The following is a 15081-nucleotide window of genomic DNA, read 5'->3' as shown; positions in this document are numbered from 1 at the left end:
GGCGTGTTCTACCTACATACCAAGTTTTAAAACTCTACGATGTACGGTTTGTTCTATCTCACGTTAGGGGGCGCTGTGGAGCAGTTTTGCCACGCCCATTTTTGATTCCATTAAAATCGTGTTATTTCTCGCTGGGGGACAATTTTCGGTGAAATTTGGTGACTTTTGGAATATGTTTAGACCTCCAAATTAGCATTTTAAGAACGCAAAGAATCGTAATAATAAGAAACATAGCAGATCCAATAGGCCTTCGCAGCGCTGTCGCTGCTCGGGCCTAATAAGAAGAATAAGAATTCCACGAAATACAATAGGCCTTCGCAGCGCTGTCGCTGCTCGGGCCTAAAAAACAAGAACAAACAAAAATCTTGATCAACCCCCAAAAAATACAAAAACTAAAAACATCTATGAATACATACTTGAAATGTTTTTGAATAAGTATCATGTGATCTAAGGCCCTTTACTGAAACCCCCCAAATTATTATTTTTTTATTAGATTAAACAGCAAAAATCTCTCAATTTAAACTGTTGCAACTGTGCATAATAAACAGCTTGAAACTCCACACTTTTCATTTGAACTGAACATCAGAAACAAAGTCCAGTTGCCTTGTTTTTAAACTCTTATGATTTTCATAAAAAAAAAGGGAATAAACAACTCAAGGAAAGTTTAGTTTCTTGTGTTGTACGGTTTGTCAAACGTAAACTGCAAAAAACTTCCACAACCTTTTCTGACAACTTTCCAAGTATTTCAGCTTTAATCAGCGGTTTTGAAGTGACTCAGCCTGCAGTCCCAGTGACGTTCACAGACACCAGATGGGTATTACTCAGACGTTTCTGTGTTTGTGTATAAGAAGTGTGTAGGAGCATGTAAATGTTCCCAAAACAGACATAAACAGTCGCATGTGCAGGATTTTCAGAGGAGAAACCAACAGTGAGAAATATTGCTGGTGGTCGTTCCTGTTTGTTCCTCTTTGCTTCCTGTTTTAGTACTTTGTTGGACAAAACAGATTATTTTACTAGAATTCCAACATGTCAGCTAAACAAAAAGTTTCCATTTAAATACATACACATTTTTTATTTTCTTGTTTGACTGAAGGTGCACGTAAATGACCAAAACACCTTAAATATTTGTTTTAAACATTTTTTTTTAGATTTGTTGTACTTTTTCAAAAATCCAAACATGCAAACACTGACACTTTTATTGTGGTGTCATCTTTATGTAGTTTCTGATGTAAACTGTATAGATATAGCATATGATATTATCAACTTATCAAGTCTTTTGTAAGGTTTCAGATTAACCACTTTCTGATTTTTGTTGTGCTTTATTTCTAAATATTTTAAACTGCTGCTGCAATAAAATGTTTGTGAAAGACTTTTTGATGGGATGAATAAAGTGAATGCTGGGTTGGAGCTACTCTGTGTGCTGAACAGTCGAAAGCCGACTTACCTATCTTGAATCTGGCCGTGGCTCCGGGCCCCTCGGTGTTTCGCTCGTACAGCGGGATGACTGTGACGATGTACTCAGTTTCAGGTTGGAGTCTGGACAAAGTATAGAACTCGCTGTCTCTGGCAAGTTCAACTGTCTCAAAGGTTTGACCTTGTTGAAAAGAAAAACAACAACAACAACAAAAAAGTTAGATTCATGGAAACTTTTAGAAACATTTAGTACCAGAAATGAGATTTAAAGTTGTCCTTCTCATTCTAACCTGTGAAGGCTCCCCATACTAATCGGTACATTTGGACACCACTGATGCGTCTCCATCGCACACGAACACTGTCCCTTGATGCTGTTTCCACTGACAGCTGCTGCACCGCCTCCAGACGCACTGGAACAAGCAAACACACATGCAGAAACACGGAAGGATGTTTTAAATGTTTGATAATCTTAAAGAAAGGTATTATTACCTAAAGCACAACGTCTCATTATTGGCACGTGTCATTTTTTCTTATTCTGTTTATTTGTTGCAAAATGATATCACTACTATATACTTTACTTACTGGAAATGACAGATCCCACAACATGCATTCATTACAATCTTGCAACATTTTCTAACATATTAATAAATGTGATCGACTCACATGTTCGAGCATTGAGGATGGAGGGTGTCGCAGTGTTCCGGGGGAACAAAGCATACAGGCTGATGACGTACTCTGTGTCGGGCTGTAGAGACTCCAAGGTGACAGACGTAGAATCTGCAGGCAGTGACAGCTCCTGCAGCTGAGCCGCTGGCTGACCTAATCAATCAGAGGAGCATAAACAGGCGGCGGACATGCAAAAGGTCAATTACAATAAGAGCATAAAACAAGAAACTTTACAGGCATACAAGTACAAATCACGCCTCAGCTTTTCTATGGTTGATCTGAACAAGGTGATCAGGGAGAGCGAGGTCAAAGAAGCCCAGTTAAGTCAGACTGGGGCAAATGTTTCTGTTTCAACAAGACATCAACCCAAACCATACCACCAACGAATGCCACGCGTGAATGAGCTTCAGTCTGAACTTGATTTCAGCAGAGCGTCTTTAGAGAGAGCAGAAAATGTCTGTGCACTGACGCTCGCTATCCAAACAGCCTGAATTTAAACATACATGCCAACCAAAGATTTTTTTTTTAATCTAAAAGGAAATTATGGGAAGCTTTTTGATCATTCTTTTAAAAGTCAACACTGTCAAACAGGTATTCAAGGGTTTATTTAAACATCTGTGTACTTGCGAAGACACAAAGTGAAAATATATTTCTTGTCTTTGTCATTCTAAAGTACTGCACTTAGACCAGGGAAAGATAGGTGAATAAAATCCATTGTAAGTTTATAAATTGTGGGAACTTTTAAAGGGTCCAAACAGCTTCCAAATGCACTGCAATCACTTTCACACAGCGAGGAGTTGAACGGGTTTGACAGTGAGCTTTGTGTGAGCTTCCTCCAGCAGTGAAATGAGACTGGCAATCCTGCCGCATATTCAGCGGGAGAGACTACAGTATATCAACCCTCAGGGGGGCATTTTTCTCTCCTGAATCTATGTGTAATCCCCCAGACCTCTTGACACAGCCTGTCTTCAGAAATGCAAGAACCGAATTACAAATTACCAGCAGCCCATGATACGGGTTAAATTTAGCCTGGTTTCATAGCATGTGAAGATAAATGTATTTGATGTTTCAGATCATGATTGAGGCTGTAAAAATTACTCACAGCTTGTGCCTGGGGGATGTTTGGTGTTTAAAAAAACTCATATTCATCACACTGCACCCAATCACATTCTTGACATGGTTTCAACTTGCCACCAACAACTTAACTGTTTTTGACTATCATGAGCTCAGTTTGTCCTAATACTTTATTACGAGAATATTGGTGTTTGCAGCAAAATAACAGAGCTAAGTATAAAAAATAAAAACAGACGTGTACTGTATTTGAGCCTGACCTCTGGGTCCATATGTGAGTCTGTAGCCCTGTACGGTAGATAAAGGTTGATCCCATCCAACAGAGAGAGAGAAGAAGCCTCCCTGCACCAAGCGAAGGTTGGAGACACCTTGTAATGTCTCTGTACGAAGAAAATAAAAACAAGAGAGAGCCTGCATTAGTGTTTTTCTAGTAGTTTTTGGCGTTTTTGTTCAGTGCTTCTTCCTTACTGGTTCTCTGCTTGGCAGAAGTAGACTCGCCAATACTGTTAGGGTACTGGGCGATGACAGTCACCAAGTAATCCGTTCCTGACCTGAGCTCTCGTGCGGTAAAGGTCCTCTGAGTGGCTGAGACAGTCTCCTACAGGGAAAGATGGACGTTACATTGATAAAAAGTCATTTCTAATTCCAGTTTTTGTAAAGCATGTAAATCAAACAAAAAATCTGCATTCTTTATTCATTACAATAAGAGCCAGAGTACACAAAATTTGAGTCTGGCCCACTTTAATCTCTATAGTATCTACATGAGAAGGATCCACCCACTGGACATGTTTATACTCAGCCTGACAGCATGTTTCTTTAGCAAAGCAAGATTGGTTTTGGCTCGTAAAACTATAACTACTTCAGTCTCTGTAAAGATAAATGCATCGGTCCCCACCTTCAAGTGCCAACACAATATGCTTTAACAAATGGTCTCACCTGTCGCATTTCTGAAATGATTGGCTGCCCCAGACCAGAGAGTGGCATATACTGGACCACATAGTTACTCACGGAGCCCCCTGCAGGATTCCAGCGGAACCTGAGAGAGTCTGTTGTCTGGCTTGTGAACTGAATATCGGATGGACCTGAAAATGCCTCTGAAAGGAGAGGACAGACATGCAAATAAAACTATTAAATATTATCCAAAATGATGAGTATTTGTTACAGTGATTTTTATCTTCTGGTGCTAAACACACGTACCATCTCTCGCATATGCTCCTCCTGCCACTGAACACACTTGAGGGCTAATAAGAGGAAGAAGGGTGTTCAGGAGTTTAAAGTCCCCAACAAAAGAGGTGAAATCACTGCTGGGCTGCGAGGATATCTGAGCCAGTTCGTTCCTGTCTGCACTCTTTATGCCTAGAGAACAGAAAAGTTTGCAAAGAAAAGAAAAACCATTAACAGTTTATGGGCTTGACAAAGAAACCGTATAAAAGACACTTACCCACTGCAAAAATGTTCACTCCCTGACGTTGCAGCTTCTGTGCCGGCTCCTGCACGGGGTCTTGGGATTTCCCATCTGTGATCAGGATGGTGACCTGAAAGTCAAGGAGGACCCACAGGTAGATTTAGCAATCTGTTTTGTTAAATAAACCAAAATACAAGGATGAAACATCATGGTGCTTAGACCTTTGGGACATCCCGCACGGATGCAGGGTTGAAGAAATTATCAGAGACAAACTTGAGGCCCGCTCCAGTGCGAGTGTTTCCACCCTTGTAATTTATATTCTGCACCGCGTTGACAAGCTCAGTGCCATTCTGGTATCTATCAAAGGGGAACTCAACCCTGGGGAAAGAATAACGGAGATGATTAGCTAATTCTACCCCTTCTGTAAAGAACGAGGACAGTTATTAATCTTGTCAATCACCTTGAGGTGTCGCTGTACTGTATAGCCCCAAACCGAATTCCTGACTCACTGACAGCGCTCACAAAGGGTTTTACAATTCCAGCCATGAAGCCCTTCACCTGCAGGAAATTTGATCGGCCAATACTCGAAGACCCGTCAATCAGGAAAACAATATCTGCTGCTTGCACATTCTCACACCTGCCTGTGAAGTGAGACCCAGGATCACTTATAAGAGTTAAAACACAAAGCATTTCTTGTCTAAAGGAACAAATTTGTGATGTAATGAGTCTGTATTTTCCTTTACTGGGACTTACTTTTTTTTGTCATGCGATGGTAAAAAGGGTTAATTAATCCCAGGTGTAGTGAAATGATCAATGAGAAATAAATAAATGATTAAATTTCTGTTTTAAAGCTTTCACCAGATTGATGCATAAATTCCAATGAGTAAAATGAATGTTATTATGAATGAGAGCAAGTTATGATTAATTTTATCTTTGTTAGTCAGTTTTGAGGATCACTTAATCCTTGTTGCTTAACTTTGTTCAAGTTTCCACACTGTGTGTTGCATTTCAACTTATTTATATAATTCTTCTTTTTTTTAGAGTCAATTGATGGGATGAGAGCAATTTTACAATACAATACAATATTATTCACTGGAAATATAAGTTACAATTTGTGACTTAATGTTATATTTGAAGCATTGACTGATTCTTAGTCTAATTCTTTATGTCTGCTCTCTAAATGTTGAGCTTAAAGCTTTCATAAACCAGCGAGTGATGGGACAGTGACCCAATGCATCCTTTTTATTTTTAACATCATTTATAATCATGTAAATGCTGCATCAGGCTGTAGTTACTGTTCTTTTCCCCTAATGGAGAAAAATTAAAAACTGATTCAAACAATGTGCGTTTTACCCTGAGCTTCAGCACGTTTCATGGAGGACAGCAGGAAAGCGACAATGATCATCCAGCTCCACATCTTCACAACCTACACACACAAAAGAAAAGAAAAAACTTAAATTTTTATAAGCTGGAATGATTACATTTTTTGCTGACTTTGTTGGTTTAGTTCCAACAAATCTTGCTTTGCTTCAGGTCAAATTAGACCCATTGTTGTAACTATTTTGACTTATATCAATTAGTTATGGTCCTTCATCTATTTACTAGTTGAAACTGCTCGTTTTGCTGTGTATCTGATCTTGGTGATTTCCTGTACAGCTGTACTTCATTAGTGATTTGCTCTGCAGCATCTGCTGAATAGTTCAGGTCTGTCGGTTCTACAGTTTTAGTTATTCTTCCTGCCTGTGCTTACTTTTCATTGAGCAGCATTTTTAATATCCAACCTGCCAGCCTTTTTACCTTCAACTTATTTTTCTGTACTCCAAGCCTGTCTGACAGTAAAATGAATCGTCTCTCTTTATATCATTCTGTTTCAGCCCCGAGCTATATGTCTCACTCTCTGACAACTGTGGTACAAGTCTCATTACATAATTACAAAACTAGCTTTGTGACAAAAAAGTGCTTTGAAGTCTGAGGGAAATTTTCCCACTATAGAAGCTTTCACCCCTTTTTACTTAATTCAATATACTGGTGTTAAAAATGACTTCAGATGGTGAAGACAACATCAGTCAGTCCATGATCTGGTCATATCATTCCTGCTCAAGATCACAAACATCTGTGACATTCTATACTTTTATCCTTTTCTATTTCAGATGGTTTCCCAATTAGAAATTAGACACAGATTATATAAGGTTTGCTTACTTTTTGTGGATAGCTCAGATCTTTTGAAGTGGGGTTATTTGGAAGGCTTATACATAATGAATGTCTTACTTGTTGTAAATAACTCTTTGAACAACATCAGTTTGGAGAAAACTTAACCCTCCTGTGGCCTTTGGGTCAAATTGACCCAAAGTTACAAGGGTTTTTCTTCCTCTCTTCAGTTACAAAGACTTCAGGAGAGTTAAAGGATCATATGGAGCTTTTAAATGGACCACTATGTCATTTTAAGATGGCACTAATCCACTTTGGTTTTGGCCACATTCAGACTAACCATTAGCTCTTCAATCTGGTCAGAGTTAAACTCTGTGTCTCCAAACTGAGGTCATTAAAGAGCCATCTACAGTAGGTAAGATACTTATCATTATTCATAATCCTTCACCATAACGCTTCAAAAAAGCTGAACAATAACAATGAGGATGATCTCAGAGAGAAATGATCACAGTAGGAATTGTTATCATAAAAGCATACATTTGAAATTCAATATTACCCTAACATGCACCCTTAAAGGATGAATAAATTTAAATCAGGGGTGGAAATTAAAAATTTTGTCAAAATTTTTAACCAGCCACTCAAATATTTTACCAGCCACTATTTTCTGTTGTGACAAAAAGTAATTTCATATGATGATGATGATCGAGGTGGGTGGAAGCAGCTGTGATGCCCTACAAGCTGAACAACACCTCTTTCTGGACACTGCATGGAAATAACTGGACTTTTCTTTTTTTATTTTTTTTATTTTAAACCATTAAAAGATGCATAAAAGATGTACATAAAAAAAATTCAGACAAGTAAAATTTATTTCTGTGGAGTGTTTTTTAAGTTTTTTGGGGGCTTTTGTAAGTTTTTGTATGTAAGTTGTAATGTTTTTCAGACACTTGCTGCTTTTAATGCATAGATCTATTTGTGCTACCCGCTTATATTTAACAGGTAGGATATTCTGATGAAGGAAGTGATTTTTGTGGTTTTTGAAAGGTTTTTGTCGTGGATATAAATTGTTCCAATGCTATGCTAAGCATAACGGCTAAGCTTCCACTTCAGTATCCGATAATATTTACCATTAACACGAACTGCTATAGTTTTCGGTTTGTAAACATGACGGTAGCAGTTTTTGACGGGTAGCACCGACCGCTAGACATAGCTGTTTAGCCGAGCTATGGTAGGAAAATCTGACGAGGAAGCACAGATCGTCACTGGCCATAGGCGCGAACACACACTGACCGACGTCATTGATTTAGTTAAAAAAAAAACGTTGTTTAACTTTCGGTTCTTCCCTCGACTACTCTTGAAAAACAGAAAATAAAATAGCTTCTCATGTCAACACCTAATTGGTGTTAGACTGCATGTAATCTGTAGTGGATCGAGTGCATCATTATTCCTCTCATCATGGACAACAAGCCCTGTGAATTTGGAGACATTTGGGAACCAAATATTTCAGCCGTCTGAAATAATCGGTTCCCCATCTAAAACACACTGTTTTGACTACTTTCCTGTTCTGTTCACTGTGCAAAAATATTGTAATAAATGTTTTACTTCTTCTCTTCTCAAGCTTTTGGAATCTCCCAGAGGACAAAATGTTATAAATGCTTGTTCTATTAAAAGTATGTAGACACCACAAGAATCTTAAGTTCCAAAGTTTTTGTCCCAAACATGCTTGTAAATTTTTTATACTTCAAATTAAGTTCCCATTTTCTCTTTTTAGGATTAAAAGTATTTGAGATTTCTACCTGTAAAATTAAATTGTGAACAATCATCCCTCCTCTAATAACATCAGCTCTCTTCTTCCTGTATTATGAGAAAACAGAGTCCTGTTGGTATTTTTTTAGTCAATCATTACCAGACAATAAACCAGTTGTTGGAATGACCTCTCTCTAATGAACCTCATTTAAAAAAAATAGAATATAAAGATATCAATTTTTATATACAATATAAGTTTCTTGTGAAGATGATGAACAACAGCTTGAAAAACAATAACAAACAGTTTGAGGATTTAAAAAAACAAGCAAAGCTCAGGGAGGATGACAGAGTTGTGGTTCAGTACAGATGCCATTCTCCAGGGGTGGGGTGAGGTTAGTGGTCTACGGGCCACTCCAGTGTGTCAGACTGCAGGACTGTCACAGAGCCAACAAAACACAAGTTCAGAGAAAACTTGAGACGACAAGAGTATGGAGCAGTCAAAGGAGGGTCACAGTAAATTATGCAGACTGAAAAATATTCTCACACAGCACGATTTTGTGTATTCAGAAGTTGCGATTGGTGAAAACAGACAAAACAGACAAGGCCACTTTTAAGGCTGTCTGAAAGACTGAATGAGACACTTTTGACTTTTTAACCTAAGTTCAACATCTCTGCTCAGCCAAACTAAGCAGAAGCCCAATTAAATCCCCATTAGTGTGAAATTTATTCTCCTCAGGAAATCAAAATAAGCCCTGACTCATTTAAGAACTTCACAAGCTTTGCATCACTGTTAACAAAAGCCAAATGGACTAAATCAAAGAAACGACGTTCATCTTCAAAGGCTTATCCTACTCATGAGTGAGTCACGAGAGGACAGAAGGCAGCAAATGTAGCCACATAACAGTAAAAAGGCAATAAAAGTGCTTTTAGAGATCCTTAAAGTAACGTTTTCTTTCTAATTTCGAAGGCGATTAAAGCCAAAAAAAACGAGAACACAGGAAGCAGCAGCAGTTCTATGAAGATGACACGTTTCAGGATCGGCTCAGAATTCCTCGCTGCCAGAGTGGCACGCCAAAATCTTTACAATGTCTGACTGCAACTAATTAAAGGTAGGAGAGCGAAGATGATGCAGGGAGGAAGAGTCTGATGCAGTTAAGGTTCAATGACAGTATAATCCCTTTGATTTTCACTGTTGTGTGCGATAAACCACAACAAAGTCCTGGGAAGACAGATGTAGAACAGATCGCTGAAACAGAGGAGACACTGAAGCACAAGAGGAAGTGTGTGTGGATGTGTGTGTTTGGGGGTGGAGGGTGAGATTTTTTCATGCAACATCTTGGACTGTTAGTGCCCTCAATAAATAATTTCAGTTGAGGTCAGCATGGTTGTATACTTTTCTCTCCTGTGCAAACATAAGAGAAAGTTTTTAAGACTTTAAAATGTAATCTAATCTACACTGAAGATAATATTATGTATAATTATACTTTTTAAGCGAAAACGAATGAAGTCATGAATGTTCTGACCAGACTTTCTCAAAGTGAATACATTTAGATAAGTAATTTGCTAAGTGTACAAAATAAAATCACTGTCAAAAAGCATTGCAGATATAACTTTAAAAGCATTTGAAGTTTAAATGCAGCTTACAGATTGTGCATGATGATATGCATTTATAAAGAGACTCCCACACGAAGGCTGTATGAGCTGCAGCTCACCTGAGGGTCTCTGCTCTTTGCACCGGGCTACAGCCTGCAGCAGCTGTCCACGTTTCCACCTGTGGAGCATCCAGTCCGAGCTGTGGGTGCAGCGTGAGGCCACACACACATGCACACAGCTCTGTTCACAGTCCCCAGCGTCCAAACAGTAACCACTTCACAAAGCAAAAAGAGAAGCCGCTGTCACAGAAGAAGCAAACTTTTCCTGCTGCATCCCACCCGAAGGACTGCCAGCTCCGTTTCTGCTTCCAGAGGCTGCTGCCTTGTTTCGCAGGGAAGAGAAGAGCTCAAGCTGCAGCAGAACAGTTCAGACTTGTTTGAATGCCTGAAGGGGAGTCCTCCTAAGCTCTCTCTTTCTGCTGCTTTTTTTTTCTTCTCTTTTTGTTCTCATCTCTTCCTGCTGCTGACTGCAAGCAGGGACTGAAACTATATCCTAGTGGCCCACAGTTAAAGACAGCGTTCAGCATTTACAGCTGAGTTCAAAGGTTTACATACATATTTATGAATGTGATAATAATTTGGGGCTCTTTAAATGATTTATTTAAACCATTCTATTTCCAAGGTGAAATGACTATACGACATACACAACTTTAATGATTTTTTTTTAAACTATAACTGTTTGCACAAGTTTTTTTTAGGGCCAGCCCAAGGTTGTATGGCGCCCTAATCAGAATCTTACTTTTGGGGGCCCCAATTCAGTCAGGCCCATCATCCACTCACCATCACAACATCTTTATTTTATTATTTAATGAAACTTTCAGAAAGTGATCATTGGATGCATATCTACAACTGATTTACTTTTGGAGTCAACTTCATTCAAGATGGCTACCACAGCAAACACAACAATCCCTTCAGTTTAGTCAGTTATACAGATGATTTGCTAAAATTTAGTTTGGAAGTAGCTGAGAGCCATCCTCAACACATACTCAGAGAACTACACATTGCAGAAAATCTTTGTTTAAAAATTCTGCATTAACTGCTAGAGTCGACAGCGTCTATCTGTTTGCAAATTATCTCATGAGCTGCTGGTTGGAATTTAATGAAACTTTTAGAAAGTAATCATTGGATGTACATCTACGAAATAATTATTGTTATTATTCATTCAATCTGTCAGTCCAGTTCACAGTATTTCTTTACAGCCACAAAGCTTGGGCGGAGGGAGGAGGGATCAGTATGTTGTCAGGACTGTGTTTAAGGAACTTTGGAAAACTGTCAATTTTTTTTTTTTTTTTTTGAGACGCGCAATTATAGTGTGCATGAAATGGGATCCAGCTCAAAAACAAGAAGCAGATGTTATTAAATTAGCACTAATTTATCACTGTGTTATCATTTTGATTACAACTAATGTAGATTAAATCGTGTGCCAACTTGTTTGATGTGAATATCAAAGTGCTCTTGGGGGCCCCCTGTTGGCTTGAGGGCCATAAGCAGCCACTTGCTCTGCTTATGCCTTGGGCTGGCAATGGAGTTTTCAAATTTATACATATATGCAAAATTATACATACATTCACCTAAAAGAGTTTTACATCACTATGAAGTCAAGGTGAGGCTTTTAAACATAAGAACACTGTACCAGCTGTCCAGTATGGTGATGGGACTGAGACTGACAGAAGTGAGGCTGCCATCACATCGGCGCCACTGAGCCCTCTGACCACCACCAGTAGGCAAGGAGAAAAGAACAATGATCCCAAACACACAAAAACTGTTTTCTGAAAAAAAAATGGTTAACATTAGGCTTCTGAAATGACCTTCCCAAAGCCCTGATCTCAACCCTATTTAGATTTTGTGGATTCTGCTTAAAACATACAAGATAGGCAAATTTTACCTCCATTTGGAGGTAAAATCCACACAAACATTGGCACATTTTACTGTCATGTTAGAGCATTTTGTCTGAGGTATCACAGTGTGTCATGAGACAGAAATGTTATTTTAGGATGCTGAATTCAAACCAGCCAAATGAACTTCAGGTGGCAATCTGTTTTTTATTAACACTTGGGTTTGTTCCATTTAATAATGTGAAAATGCTTGACATGAAAAAGCACAGCAGTGTCAACAGCACACAAAATAAAGTAGAGCTGATAACAGGCTCGAAAATACGAGTTCATCCAAACAAACTGTTTGACTATCTCTACATGTTTTGGAGCAGTTTAACCTCAGTGTGACTTTTTCAAATTAATTCAAATAATTTCAAACAACATTCCCATATTAATATCCCATTCCTAAAACATATTTTCTTTTACTCTCAATTTCAGAGTCATAATTTAATCATGTCTTGTTTCAAGTTGTCAACTGAAAGAAAACAAAAAAAAGAAACAACTTTAAGAGCCATTTTAAAAACCCTGGAAAACTACTACTTAACAGCTCCAAACTTCTATAAAAAAAGAAGTCTGACGTCTTTGAAGTAAAATTGAGAGAGAGGAGAGGTTGGGTTTTTTTTTACTTTTGAATTATTTTATTACCAGTCTGAAATTTCCCCACACCAACCCAACTCTGGAATGTGCTTCAGATGTGAAATTGTTTATTGACAAAACAATTTAAACTGACAAGCCATTGGAAATGTCTCTTGACTGATCTGTAATAGAATTCTAAGTAAATGTAAACACAAAACCTTAAATCTGCTCTTTCAATAAGATTGTGTCCTGATTTGCAGTTGTACTACATATATATGTTGATGTATCACACCTGACATGTGACAGGGAGGTGGGTCCAGACAGAATTTAATGAACACAGACATTAGCCATCTGATGATGTTTTAATCCCCCCCCCTTCTGAGCACTTTCAGAGCCCTCCAGCAATGACAATATTACCAGTTATTCATGTTGATTCTTGTTAGAGGAGATGCGGCAGTAAAACATTTAAGTCTCCTCCTTGAGAGATAAAGTTTTCCATCAGTGTGGGTGATTTTATTTCAGAGGAGGAACTAAAATCTTCTCATGTTACATCAGTGCCAATTGCCACCCAAGCGTGTTTCATAAAAATTGTTGTGGCAACACGCTTTCCCTTCAGTTGAATGTTTCTTTTATTCTCATTTATTGTTTCTTAGCCACTGAATTAAATGCCTCGCTCTGAGAGGGAGACAATGGTTGGTGTAAAAAGCCAGGAAGTCGCATAGAGGTCCAAAGAAATCTATGCAAGACAGATGTGTTCTGCAGCCCGAGATATCTTGGTTCAGCCAACACAACCGAGGTCGTAACCATGCTGCTCTAATAAAAACACATTCCAGCATGAGAATGTAGCATGTATTCCCCTGACACAGATTTTTTTAACTGTTCCTGATTATGAGCAATGCAGACAAGATGACATGTGAACAAGCCACATATTTTTTCCACCTGTAAATTTTGTCATTTGCTTTTTATCTAATTTACCTTTGACTTATAGATGACATTCAGACGTGAAAAAGGCTTAAGGTTCTTACTGAATCCACCCTGAGCTGTTCTGGTCAGGCGCACAAAAGTTACCCTATACTCAATTTTAGAAATAACATCTTTTATTTGCTTGTGGTTATATCGCTAATGTGACTTTTGTTACAAAAATTACTCAGGTTTCTTTCTTCTGCAGTTTGCATGTTCTTCTCACGCATCTGTGGTTTCTCTCATTGTTCTTTAGTTTCCTCCTGCGGTCCAAACACATGCAGGCATAATTGGTGATTCAGATAGACCAAAGGTGCGAGTGCATGCATGTGCATGTCTGTTTTATATATTTCTGTGTTGGCCTTGTCACTCAGTAGCATCCCATTCAGAGTGAACTTCCCCTTCTGTTGGAGATTCGCTCTAGATTTTGCTTGTAGTCATTTTGCTGACCCACTTGAAAGAAAAAAGGAGGGAGAATGACTCCGAGTCTTCCTCTGCCAGTAATAAGTAAATAAACACAGTCATATGACATCTCAAACATACCGTTTTGGCAAGCAGGAACAATTTCTGCTATTTTTCTGTATGTGGAGTGTTCTGTGTAGAAAGGAAGGAAGAAGGCGCTCGTAATGAGGTGGGTAGGAACTGTAGTATGTGATATTTAAAGATGAACTTTAAGCAGGCTCCCACGAACAAGTTTAAACTAGTTTTATGAGAAAAAAAGCTGGGAGTTGTGTGAAAACTTAATCATCATTTCAGTATATCAGCTTTCATGCTATTTTTTACTTTGTTGGCTCCTTAATATTGCCTGGCTTGTGTGAACAAAGATCAAATAATCTAAAAATAATTTTACTGGACTGCTAAGGAGATTTTTTTCTATTATGTATTTTTTTCTGGATGAAAATATGACTTTCATTTCATCAAAGATTAGTAGAGGGATGTAAAAAGCCTGAACAATGACATGTTGTGTCTGTTTTCTGATTGACACTGATCTCCTCGTTTTCTCCTGTTTCCTCCTTTTGGTTGCTCTTTATGCTTACTCAGCTCCACTTGATGGTGTGTGACAACATGGAAGACAGGAGCGATTACGTGAGAGTGGAATGTTTCCTCTTGTTCCCTTTCACTTTGTTGAACACGCTGCCCAGTTTTCTGACAGTGTGTAAACATGTTTAATGTCTGAGTGCAGACTGGTGACAAGAAAACAAATCCTCTTAGGTTTGTGTTGCCTGAGACTGAGACAAAGCTGTGAATATGTGTTTGCTTTGACAGGAATTTTGTGCTGAATCTGGCTTTATCACAGGGACACGATGGAGGAATGGTTCACCCTTTCAAAGGCAGGAATCCGTGAGCTGTCTCACCTCCTCCTGTAGAGTTTTAATTCCCAATCGCCTGCAGCTTTCCCCTCAAATACCACCTGTCCAGGTGAAAAACAGCACACTGACCTCTCATAGCAACAGAGACGAATTATTAAAGTCGTGAAGAGAAGAAAGGAACGAGTATGAAACTCTCTCTCTCTCTCTCTCTCTCTTTCTCTTACTCTCTCTCTTTCTTTCTTTATATATGTGTGTAGTGCGAG

At 38.6% G+C, this 15081-nt stretch overlaps 1 protein-coding gene across 6 annotated transcripts in view; it reads right to left on the bottom strand.

Annotated features, from left to right (window-relative positions):
• Positions 1-10528, bottom strand: part of col7a1 (collagen, type VII, alpha 1) — a 66486-nt gene extending 55958 nt beyond the window's left edge. For 3 of the 6 annotated variants that reach the window (XM_037975142.1, XM_017415889.3, XM_037975143.1), the window contains exons 1-12: positions 10159-10521; positions 5909-5981; positions 5016-5196; positions 4777-4933; positions 4592-4685; positions 4348-4506; positions 4087-4244; positions 3619-3748; positions 3411-3530; positions 2077-2232; positions 1704-1823; positions 1445-1594 (exon numbers count right to left, since the gene is read on the bottom strand). In XM_037975142.1, the coding sequence (XP_037831070.1) occupies positions 1445-1594; positions 1704-1823; positions 2077-2232; positions 3411-3530; positions 3619-3748; positions 4087-4244; positions 4348-4506; positions 4592-4685; positions 4777-4933; positions 5016-5196; positions 5909-5972 (1489 nt within the window). In that variant the 5' untranslated portion in view covers positions 5973-5981; positions 10159-10521. Of the gene's footprint in view, positions 1-1444; positions 1595-1703; positions 1824-2076; positions 2233-3410; positions 3531-3618; positions 3749-4086; positions 4245-4347; positions 4507-4591; positions 4686-4776; positions 4934-5015; positions 5197-5908; positions 5982-10158 lie in introns of all 6 variants that reach the window. The other 3 variants (XR_005233055.1, XR_005233054.1, XM_037975144.1) reach the window with 2 other exon arrangements.
• Positions 10529-15081: the final 4553 nt, after the last annotated feature.

Source organism: Kryptolebias marmoratus, linkage group LG4, assembly GCF_001649575.2.
Source record: "Kryptolebias marmoratus isolate JLee-2015 linkage group LG4, ASM164957v2, whole genome shotgun sequence".
In the NCBI taxonomy this organism is placed as follows: domain Eukaryota; kingdom Metazoa; phylum Chordata; class Actinopteri; order Cyprinodontiformes; family Rivulidae; genus Kryptolebias; species Kryptolebias marmoratus.
The sequence above is the reverse complement of the archived record's forward strand: the minus strand, read 5'-3'. Positions and strand labels throughout refer to the sequence as shown.